A 12,753-nucleotide genomic window follows, 5' to 3' on the forward strand; every position below is an offset into this window, starting at 1 on the left:
AGATTGACTTTGTTTTCCCACCAAAATTTTCTTCCAATTGTGGGAACATATGATTTTCAGATGTGTCGGATATTAAGTTTTGAGACTAAACCTAATTACTTTAGGATATTAGGGTCGACACATTTTCTTAAGAATGACCATTATTATGGTCAACTTTGTGAGTCAATAATTGACTTAGAGGATCCCCAATTATTCAGGTTTTGTTATGTGCTTCTAAGTTCTTAGTTGAGTTTTTCCAGACTCTAAACCTGATCTTCAGAGCTTTGAGGAAATCCAACCGATGAAAACCTTATTTAGACCCTTTTATAGACCTGAACCTGAACCACAACTAGATGTAGTTGTCTTAACAAGGGTATGTTCGGTATCTTCTTGGTCTTTGCAGTTTCCTCTTCTTGTGGGTAACACTTTTTGATCCAATGACCCACAGTTATTCCGGCTACTGTTATACGTCGAGTTGACTAATCCTTCCTAGTCTGGCTGAAGACTTTAAACTTAGCACTTCTTGGGAGGTAACCCATTCATGCGACATGGTAATATCTTTCCTTATCTTTTTCTTCATGGTAACAGTTTCTCCTTGTTCATGCTTTTAATTTATCTTTAGAACATCGAGGACAATGTTAGATTTAAGTTTGGGGGTGGAGAAACTTTTTAGTTGCACTTTTGAAACTTCTAGCGTCACATGGTATCCGGTTAGCTAAGTTTACATACTGTTTCTCACCGAAAAGATAGAAATTGGAATGCTAGAGATAACAACTTTTGAGACATTAGAGAAAAAGACATTGAGATCCTTGAAATTCAGGAGAGAACTTGTTCCTTTTAGAGGGTAACCGTGATGGACCTAACCATACATGATGGAAAGGCAAGTAGGTCAGGAAATGCCAGAAAGACAAAGCAACCTCACAATGTAGTCTTAGTTACTGGATTGCGACTCTCTCTCAGTAGAAACTTATCATCATCAACAAGCGGAGCGACATCAAAATCTATGAAGAAAGTTGAAGACGTTTTAGGTTTAGAAGCAACAATAGAAGAGAATAATTCAAAAATCAAAGTTGAAGTTATAAGAGCAAATGATATAAGTTGTTAGAATCCATGATACCAAGACATCACAAGTTGCGAAGATCCAAGTTTTGAAAGTCCTTCTCTCATGGCCATGTAAATTTTTGTCTTGTAATTTTTTTTCAAAAAAAAAAATGAATGAAAATGAAAAAAAAATGAAACATCATTACGTTCTTTTTGTTCAATAAGGCCATAGGGAAGAAGAAATTTATAAGTCAAGCAAGAAATCGAAGAGAAGAGTTAATTGTCAAGGTTCTATGAGGTTCGAGAGTTTATCATCAACAGTTGAAGACCGAAGAAGACGTTTCTACTGAGCACTGTGAGAGAGTCGAAGAAAGATGCATTTTGGTTGCTTTGTTAGTCTGCTTTCAATCTGGCACAAGATCTTTCTAGCACTGGTTTAACTCATCACACGTAATTAGTCCAGTTGTGTAGCAGATGTCCCTCTCATTTTTATCTCTCTCCTAATCTTATCCAGCTGTAAATCAGCGGACGCATCTTACAATGTTTATCTAGTTGTGTAGCGAATATCTCTTTATCTAGCAGTCGTGTGGATGTGTCTCCCCTTTTCTTCAGTCATCTTTAGAGCCGACACCTTTAATTTCTATGGCATTCTACTTACTTGGAGATAGGTTGAGAATATGTATGTCCTCATAGCTCTTTGGATACTTGTGACCAATTAGGAGTAATGGTTTTGTGGGCACACCTATGGTAAACCCTCCCGAGATTAACTCGATTTTTTTTTTTATTAGTTTTGCTCGAGGACTAGCAAATAATAAGTTTGGGGGTATTTGAAGATGAATACAAGGTTATTTCTTGTCTGGCTCTGAAGTTATGTGGCTTGCAACCTTGCTTGATGAACTACACATTCCTGTATCTACTCCTCGTCATCTGTTCTGTAACAACTGAGGAGCTACAACTCTTTCCTTGAAACCGGTCTTCCATGCACGTACAAAGCACATTGAAATCACCTATAATTATATCGGGGACCTGATTCAAGCCGGTACTGTGGATCTCGAGTTCATCTCATCTGCTCTTCAGATTGCTGACATATTGACAAAAGGGTTACTACTGCCTATGTTAGCTAGTCTACATGACAAACTAATGCAATTCACCTCTTCTTCTGCCTCAGTTTGAAGGGGATTGTTAAGAATGGAATTCCTCTTAGTTACTTTTACTACTTTGCTTGTCATGTACGAGTATTATTACCGTTATCCTTTTGTATCTTATCTCTTTAGAATGTATTGTGGATTATGCCTTTAGGGTTAGTCTCCTTTCTTAGGTGTTGTCCTATGAAGGTAAGTCTAATCGGTCTTTTTTAGACAACTCTTATCATCAATAATAACTCTTATAACTTCGTTAAATATCTCTGTCAATCATCGATATATTTGTTCATCATTAGTTTACATATTACTGTCTTACATCATCAATATCTCTGTTCTATCAGCATAGCGTGTATTTTCCTGGAATAAATCGCCGTATCTTTCTTCGATTCCGTATAAGAGACGTCCAATCGATTATAACGAAATTAAAGAGGGTCTTTTCCCTCGGCGTGTCCTTTATATGAAAATTAGAGGTCATTGGGCCATTCCCTTGACTCGTACTGATGAATATCTGACTCCATGAGAAATTGAACAAAAAGTGGCGGAATTGGCCTATTTCTTGCGTGTACCAATAACGTCCACTAATTAAGTTTATCAATATTTCATTGAACTATATATGAAGATTAACGTTGATTCAACAGTAAAAGACTCATCCTCTTCGAGCGGGTTGCTACCTGTTTGTGCAAGCATAAATCTTACCAACATGATCAGATGATGATTGATAAAATACGAATCAAACATGAATTAATGAATACAATACATATAAAGAAGACCAGAGACTTTACGTGGTTCGACAAGTTATGCCTACATCCACGGACGAATCCCTATAAGAAAGATATTTTACTGATGATGATAACACAATGGTTGATTGTTCTCTTCTAGGGTTTCTTGGTGTATTTTCGTGTGTCCTTTTAAGATTCGATGTATTTATACAATTATGCAGGCTTGTATTCCAAGTATTATGAAATGTTCTCAAACTTTCTTATTAGACCAGGAGATAGATTGGCGGAAGCGAGCCAATGGAAATGGGCTAACTTATGCGGTTATCGGGTATGGGCAGACGAACCTTCTCACTTATAATGCCACAATTTTAACCGATATTGGCGCCAAAATATTAGATACAAACACTACCAATCCTATCGGTGCTATTATCAGCGATGAGTCTTCTATCTTGCACCAGCAAAAAACCCTATGGGAGAAGCTAATGCTTTCCTTCCCGCTCTTCAGTTGGCAACTAAAAAAAGTCATTACCGTATTATTGTTGATAGTGAATGCCAGTGGGTTTTCAACATTCTTAATGTCAAGTCATCCTTGAAACCTTGGAGAACATTGAGGGCCACCGAAAGAATCCAAGGTATTTGCTCCTCCCTCACAAATGTGGAATTCAGTTTCGTACATCATGACGCCGATTCTGTGGCTCGCTAAATATGCTTCTCAGCATAATGTCCAAGATTGGTGGACATACTCCCAAGTCTCGGCTATTTTCTCAGATTATACGGCCTCCGAGGACTTGTAGTTCTTTTATTGTTTCCTTGTTTTTGTTTCCGACTATCAAAAAAGTAAAAAATTCATTGAATATATCTGAATAATATAAAGGGATATGTTACATTGCACTTTAAAAAATAATTCGAATACACATGTAATAACACCCGAAAAAATGACTACATGACCTAAGTGTTCAAACCTCTTAGAAACTTGAACACCCTAGTGAATCCCAGACATAGGAACTGGCTCACGATAGACGCATTTATGTGTCTATTTTGTTCTCAATATTCTGTATTGTTAGACTCGATTAAGTACTTATTGTGTTATTTTGTGTTTTTGATGTTTTTAGAGAAATAAGCCTTTGCGGCGAAATGAGCTCGAAAAGTAGTGTTTTACACCCCAGGATAATGTACCGGAGGCACCTCAGAAATGCACCGGAAGCGTCCCAGAAATTACCGGAGTAACCCAGAAAAATTACTATTTCCACCCCAAAATTACTATTTCCACCCCAATTGCTAAAGGGACACCCGTACAGGATTAGGGGGAGGACACTTTTCTTCTCATAATTCAAATTTTGGAAAAAGGTGGGAAAATATTTCTTCTCACTGGCAGTTGGGTCGATCGATTTTTGGAGGGGTTAGAGTTCGATTAAACCTCTAATTTTCAATGGGTATTTGTGATATGGATAGAGGAAGACATTTTGGGTGTTAGGATCGATCACAATTGGCTGGAATCATCGCAATCAATAAATCAGGAAGCACGTTCAAGAAATGAATATCACACGATCACATCAAATTTAGATGTGTACTCATGTGTTTGGAGAGTGTTGAATCAATTTTACAGCGTGTAAGATCATGTTTGGAGTGTTTATACATCATTTCAGCGCGTGGAGAGCTAATTAAAGGAAGAAAATATCCAAAAAATATTTTCTCTTTAAGCCGAGTAAAGAGAGAATTATCTTGAGTTATGGCGTGATTAAATGAGGCTGAGGAGTATAAATAGATTTCTGGTATCACAGAGAATTGGTGTCGAGAGTCTGGGGGGCTGAGGAGAGCCAGAGAAGAAGAAATTCGAGTTTTCCCAAACTCGGTTTCTGCTGCTGCTGCTGCTGCTGATGATGAACATGAATAACACGAAGAACGGACCTGCACCAGCAATCGTTTTTCTACAGTAATAACGACTCACACATGTGGGTCGTACATCAGGCAGTCTTATTTGCCACAGCGTTTGCGACACAGCTGCAGCAGTCTTATTTTGTCACTGAGGGTTGTAGTTCTCTGGTTTTATTGTATTTCTCATATTCTCATCATTTGTAAACCATTTTTGAGCATCAATGAAATTCTTTGAGAGGTTTTCCAACATGATGAGCGGCTAATTCTCTCGTAACCAAGGCAATGGATGAAGCTGTTCACACATGAACAATGGGTAACTATTTCATTTTCTCTAATATTTAATTATAATTCACTCAATCACTGCTTTTGCAGAGTTCTTAAAAGTTTACATAATTTTCTTCATTAGTTGTGATTCAATTAGATAGGTTATGCTTTGGTTAGATAATCTATGCTTAAGGGATACAATTAATTTTTGAGAATATGTTTGATTATTTGTGGATTAAGAAATAAAGGACTAAAAGGATAATTAGAGTTATGAAATATTTGACATCATTCATGTGTAATAGTGGATTCTAGTGTCTTGGTTACCTCTCGCCCACTTTGTTAATATTTTTGTATATAATTTTATTAAATCTTTAAATTTAATCTTCACAAGTCCGAGAGTTTGAACCTCATTACTACAACAACAATCAAAAAACCCAATCAGCTCACTGCTCCAAGTTGTGTAATGAGAGGCCAAATAATTTAATTCAATAAGCCTGGAAGCACTACAATGAAATCGAACTCTGTTTGAACAAGTTAATGATTTCTCAACTTTCTCTCTTCAAAATCTCAAGCAGAAAATCATTCCATGCGTCGATGGGTCCAGGCAAGCACCAATGCACACAATCATTATATGCACTAGTGTCTTCTGGACCGTGCCAATGATTGTTGGGATGTCCATCTGGTCTTAGCCACATCGCTTTACTTGTATCAAGCAATCTAAATCTCTTCAGACCATCAGCGTTTTTCTCCACTGCATCTCTTTCTGCAACCTTAAGTTCCTCAATTTGTGTCGTGTACATGTCTAAATTTTCACCATTTAAACTCGTTTCATTATGCATAAACGGTCTTGTCCTAATACAGTTCCCTCCTTCATCCCATAACCCATTCTCAAAATGCGAAGGAGAAATCGTTCTTAAAAATGTTATACCTTTAAAATCTGCTAAGTTGTTAATAGCTTTGAACGTCGTCTCGAATGCTCTTCCATAGCCATACGTTACGCCGAAATGGGTGCAGTTAATATCATCCTTGCAGTACAGACATCCGACAAGATCAGTATTGTTTTCGTAAAACATTGAGGGACGGAAAAACCATTGTCCAGCTGAGATGATCAGGTAATCATAATTATGAGCATGTGTAATCCACTCGGGATCAACTTCGTCTAGGTAGAGATTAAATCTACCACTGTTGGGAGTGGCTTCTTTGGTTTTCACCAGATACGGTGACCAAAAGATTGATAGAGTGAAGTTGTAATTTGAATAGAACCAGGTTTTTGTTTGAAGTTTTGATGCGTCGGAAACTTCCACTGGATAATCAACCTGGAAATGCAATAGAAGTAACGATCGAATCCAAGTTAAAAGTTCCATCAGATGGATAAAAAGAAAATGAAAGAAAATTTAGGTAGCTATGTAAAAAAGAATGAAAGAAATAGATTGCATGTTATTTAACAAGCAAAAAGTCTAAATAAACCGGGGAAAAAAAATATGGAAAAAGAAGAACCGCCCTCTCACAAAACAGGACCCCTGCTATCCTACGCGGGGGTCCATCGAGACCCATAAAAAAAAAAACTGTGAAAGCCTTTCAAAATACAGTTTTTGTGTGGTTTGTTTTCACGGTCTATGGAGAACCACCATTTAACAAGTTAGTTGTGAAAAGAGAGTTGGTTATGGAACCCACTTGAGCTCGTTTGCATGGTCACAAAATGAATTTTATTTATTAAAACAGTCCAGCATTTTTCCTTGGGAGGATGATACTAAAACTTGTGTTTGTTGGGACCACCACCTCTAAGGCCGGTTTTGGCCTTTTGGGTGCTTCTTTCGTTTGCACCTAAAGTAGCTGTAAATTATTGTGGCCGTTAAACTTAGGAACCTATGAAAGTCTATTTTTTATTTAAGATACACTGCAGGAACCCCTTGATTCCAAAAAGATAAATGGACCATGATTTTTTTATATGATATTACAGTTGATTTTAAACCAAGCAAACTTTTGGTTCTGATGGGACACTGATCCGGAGACAGATTCTCTAGCGTACAGAGGCGAATGGCCGGCTGTGTAGTTTCCTAGTTATGCAAGAGCTGAAAGACGTAGTTCAAAATTGAGGCATGTTTTCAATAATTTCCTATTCCTATCAGACAAAGCGCCCTTCATTCCAATTCAAACTTTCTTTATGATCAGAAACTAATAAAAGATTGTATTCATGTACTGGAAAGATGATCCGGAGCATAAATTATCAACTAACAAAAAAAAAAGTTTTTCGAAATTAAAATGTTGAAAGTTAATGATATAGTAACATCCGTACCTTGGAGATAAGACATATCAAGGACTGCATTTGATTTCTGGCAATAGAATCTCCAACAAAACCCAGAGATTTACCTCTGACAATCTCCAAAAACTTTTCAGGATCGAAAAGTGGAAGTACACATTCATCTGGCCTCCATCTCCACTTAGTGAAATCTAAATCCGGTTTCCCATATTTCATGCAATTTTGATGTTCGTGTATTGCTGTACATGTCGTATTTGTATAATATGGTGCACTCTCTGGTTCCCAAACCCATTTCCCTGCAAAAAGGTCGCACTTATCATTTGATCCCACATTGCTGACTGAATTTTGGACCGCATCATCTTGAATTGAAGAAGATGGAGAAGAAGTTGAAGTAGTTAACAACAAATCAGGCGAAGATGAAGAATTAATCAAATTAGAGAAAGATGATGATGAGGAGGAAGAAGAAGAAGGATTTGATAATAGAAGATTAGAATGATAGGAAAGTAAAGGATAATAGAGAAGTGGGATTAGTGTTAGTATAGTTAAGACAGTCACAGCTCCACGGAGAACAGCAAATTTAGGATTGCTTTTCTGATGATCATAATACTGATTCTTATTGTTGATAGGAAGTACTGCTTGATCATCTAATGCGTAAAGCTGCTTCTTCATAGGTGCAGAAAAAAAAACAAAAAAAAAACAGAGATTCTAAATTAAAGAGATCAAGGCAATACTAAATGGAAAGAAAGAATCAAGACTTAATATTATTATTAGTGGTTCTGATAATAATATTCCTCCAAAGATGTCTAAACTCTAAACCTTGTCTTACCTCGAGAAAAGCTAAATATGAAATGAAAAAGATGTCCGGGCCGGTATATAATAAAGTGTTGATGCTGAAGTCGAACCCTGAACAAGGGTACGTAGTGCATGCACCTACAGTCGAATTTTTTGACTTAGAATTAATATGTCCACAAATTTTATGCATAATCAACTTGGATATTTACTAATACTAGAGTTAGTTAGTTGAACCTAGTGGTCCATGATCTAGGTGTGAATTGTTATCAAGAAAAGATCTAGATGAGATATGATCATCACATGGTTTGGGGTCTTGGTGATGTACCGCTAAACGTGGATCAAAAAATAATAAATCACGATCGTATTAATTAGTGGCGAAGACATTTCATATACGAAACTGTTTGAGCTTACAAGTAAACTGAATAACAAATTAAATTTTGAAATCTGATAGATAGATAATATTATAATAGTATCTAATTATTAGTTGTATAACGACGGTGAATATTATGACGAAGCTGATGACAAAACAGAAACTCCAAAGAAACAACCTCGATAGGGAGGTGCTTAACTGCTTCTAGTATTAAATCACTGTTTAATAATGCATAATTTATTGACAGACGGATCGCCTTCGTCCGTCCCATTATCTAGGGCAGTTCCTATGCAATTTTACAAATGATGGTATTTGGCTGCCGCAGTGCGGCTTGTGCAAGGCTTGACAGGTCGGCGTAAAAATTATGTTACACATTTATGAGATAATTTCTAACCTATCCGGTACTTGTTACTGGAAAAAGCTTCGGTTTTGGTTTGGTATTTCATCAACCAGGCGGATTGGCAAACTCGGTAACAAACAACAGCACAAGAAGGACCCGGTGAAGGTTAGGACTGCGATCACCAAACTCGGTAACAGACAACAGTACAAGAAGGACGCAGCGATAGGCTAGGACTCGCGGATGAAGTTCAGCCGTAGGCAGCTTAGCATTTGCCGCCAACATATATTTTCCCAACAATAAAGAAAGACCACATTTTTATCTCCGTAAATTATACGCAATTTTAATTATTTAATTCACACCTAAATTCAGTCTTCTATTAACATTTTCCTATTAGAATCTCTTCTAATTTTTGAAGCCTAGCTTAGCTCAAAATACAGACTTATGTTATCAAAGTGCATCCTAGATTATTATTCACCTCACAAGTATTAAACTTGTGGAATCAATCAAAGTCTGAGACGAGGATAACTTTGATGATTTTTAACTATCTTCTTAAAGTGAGCAGCTCAATAATCGAACATAGGTTGCTTTAGGTTTAAGCTAACATAACTTTGGAACCAAGCAATCAATATCCCACCGTTAGATGAATCTTTGAATGTCATTGACATATCAAGATATACACCCTGGTTAGGATGAACTGTAACTGAACCGTGTATAAATACCACGCTCATGAATGCTTAGCCGAAGCTAGCCAACTGAGCTATAAGCTTGAGCATTTTCATATACCACTTAAGACTTTAACTCGAGGCACAATCATCTGATCAAATATGTCAATAGTATCTTTAAAGATTATTCAAATGATAATTATCTCGGAGAAATAATTTTATGTGCATATTAATTTGATCGACATGGTAAGTAGGCATACTTGGTACACATACTTAACCTGTTCGTGAATAGTTATGTCATGGTACGTGTACCGGTATGTATAACTTAAGAAATGTCTGAGTTTCGGAGTTCACATAACTTTCCCGATACGTGTACTGGATTGGATACCTCAAGACAATAACCAGTTCTGGAGTTCACAGAACTTTTGTGGTACATGTACCGGTATGGATGAAAAGCGGGGGTATAACAACCACACCCAATATTTCGATTAGGAATCTGTATGGACTAACTCCAATATACTTTCTAGAGAATCAACTAGACAGTCAGACTCAATATAGAGAAAAGTATATTGAGGAGTTAATATTTCTCTCACTTGATTTGATCTTTACTTAAGCAAATAGAAATCTGCGAGTCTTTATCAAATATAAGGATAATAACTTGGATGGTACCAAAGACCAATATCCAAGTGTCAATCAATTTAAATCAACAACCAAAGGTTGGATATTCTAATTGATTGATCTTAAAGCACAACTTGTGATATTTCAATTATACAACGAAATATAATGCGGAATAAAAATAACACAGACACCAGAAATTTTGTTAACGATGAGACCGCAAATACAGAAAAATCCCGGGACCTAGTCCATATTGAACACCACACTGTATTAAGCCGCTACAGACATTATCCTACTACAAACTAACTTCGGTCTGGAATGTAGTTGAACCCTAATCAATCTCACACTGATTCAAGGTATAGTTGCGCTCCTTACGTCTCTGATCCCAGCAGGATACTACGCACTTGATTCCCTTAGCTGATCTCACCCACAACCAAGAGTTATTACGACCCAAATTCGAAGACTTGATAGACAAATCTGTCTCACACAGAAAAGTCTATACGATTGAATAAATCTGTCTCCCACAGAAATACCCAAGAGTTTTTGTTCCGTCTTTTGATAAATCAAGGTGAACAGGAACTAATTGATAATCCGGACTTATATTCCCGAAGAACAGCCTAGTATTATCAATCACCTCAACAGTCTTAATCGTATGGTAGCGAAACAAGATGTTGCGGAATCACAAACGATGAGACGAAGATGTTTGTTATTTCTTTTTATCTTTCCCTATTGGAGATATAATCTCCTCTTTTTATCTTGCCCTATTGTAGATATAATCTCAAGTCAATTATTCAATTGAACTCGTACGATAGAAAATGGCAAGATCAGATCGATCAACTACAAGAGAAGTAGTTTCGTCTGGCTTCACAATCCCAATAAAGTCATTCATTTGTTAACCTACAGGGTCTCGGGAAGAAACCTAAGGTTAAAGGAGAATCGACTCTAGCAAACCAACTAGTATCACACAGGAGGTGTGGGGATTAGTTTTTCCAATTGCTGGATGTCTCCTTTATATAGTTTTCAAATCAGGGTTGCAATCAAAGTTACCTTGGTAACAAAGCATTCAATATTCACCGTTATATTAAAAACCTGATTTCTCCAAGCTAATATCTTTCAACCGTTAGATCGAAACTTAACTTGTCATACACAAATGAAATGTCTTTCATTTAGGTTTGAGTAACCATACCTAAACGTGTACACTTGGTTGGTTCAAAAATAGTTAACCGAGGTTAGCCATATGAGTACTTTCGTATAAACCATATTCATCTTTCTCATAACTAGTTCAAATGACTCATAAGAGCTAGTTGATAGAGTTGTTCAATTGCTTAGGTCTTTATTCATAGACACGATTGAAACAAAATCGGTTTGATTCACTTGAATCAATTCATGAACAATATAGCCATGGTTTGCAAAGATTGCATTCCTTATTGTTTTAAGTTTTATGTTCATGAACTTCCGATTTGAGAAATAACCATCTTGGGTACGCGTACGGGTACGTGTACCTTAGCTACCGGATTTGAGTTTGGAAACTCACCAGAAATTTTCGATTCGAAAACTTCCGTGAGTACGCGTACCTAAGGTGACTGGTTTTCCAATTTGTAAACTACAAACTCCACCATAAGTTTTCGGTCAGAAAACTTCCGCCAGTACGCGTACGGGTACGCGTACCCAACCTGTCTCCTTTACCAATGCCGCATGCACAAGTGCACACAATTGGTTTCCGGCACATGGACTTATGCACTAATGTGCGAACACACTATATATGCTTATATCCATAGTTGGTTACATAATCTCAACTCTACATTCCAATCATTGAAACATTCTTCTACAATGTTAAAACAATCGTTATTCACGACTATCGTCATCAAAGCTATTTTCAAGATTGAAACATCATCATGACTTTCGTCATGGATAAATATGAAAAGTGGTTAAAGCGAAAGCTTACCAACAATTATTTCGAGAAAAAGATAGGCGAGTAAACTCGGCTCGAAATAACAAATGTGTATGTATGAAAACTATCATACTTATACGACTTTGTCTCAAGAGTAGGAGATAGAGAGATATACTTTTGAGTGATAGATTAGTTCAAGTCTCCACATACCTTTTAGTCGGATGAAGTTCCACTAGTTCCTCGAGTAGTTCTTCATCTTCATAAGATAATTTCTATGGAGTCTGGAGCTCAACTACACTAATTTGTCCTAAACCGAGACTTAGCTATAAGTAGTCTAGAAATCAAGACATATAGTTTTGACACCTAAACTTGACAAACATGCTTGAGATAGCAACGCATGTGAGTTCGACCGAGCAGTGCTCTAACAATCTCCCCTTTTGTCAATTTTAGTGGCAAAACTATCAATACATATGGATTACAAAATAAATAAAAAATTGCAGCTTCTCGTCCACATGCTTGATCTCCTTGGTACTTCAACATTACTCGAAAACTTCGTCTTTTCCAAGTACTCCCATGATTCCATAGATGTTCAATTCAGCATCATAGTTGTTGAAGTTACGTATCCATAACAATGAGAAAACAAAAGCTCCCTATCATTGTTATACACTGTCATAGTATTATTACACAGTATCAAAGTTCTTATATCACAAATTCGACAACAATACTATGGTGATATGTATCACTCCCCCTTAGTCAATACTTCGTCTCAACACGAAAACCACTCCCCCTTACATAATGATCCG

General features: G+C 36.8%; 1 protein-coding gene across 1 annotated transcript; it reads right to left on the reverse strand.

Annotated features, from left to right (window-relative positions):
• Positions 1-5,354: 5,354 nt before the first annotated feature.
• On the reverse strand, positions 5,355-8,101 carry LOC113298477 (protein trichome birefringence-like 19). Its single transcript, XM_026547236.1, has 2 exons — positions 7,317-8,101; positions 5,355-6,336 (listed from the first exon to the last, which is right to left on the reverse strand). Exons 1-2 carry the CDS (start codon positions 7,947-7,949, stop codon positions 5,566-5,568), a joined length of 1,404 nt encoding a protein of 467 aa, XP_026403021.1. The 5' UTR covers positions 7,950-8,101; the 3' UTR covers positions 5,355-5,565.
• Positions 8,102-12,753: the final 4,652 nt, after the last annotated feature.

The sequence above is a fragment of the Papaver somniferum genome, chromosome 7, assembly GCF_003573695.1.
Source record: "Papaver somniferum cultivar HN1 chromosome 7, ASM357369v1, whole genome shotgun sequence".
Lineage (NCBI taxonomy): Eukaryota > Viridiplantae > Streptophyta > Magnoliopsida > Ranunculales > Papaveraceae > Papaver > Papaver somniferum.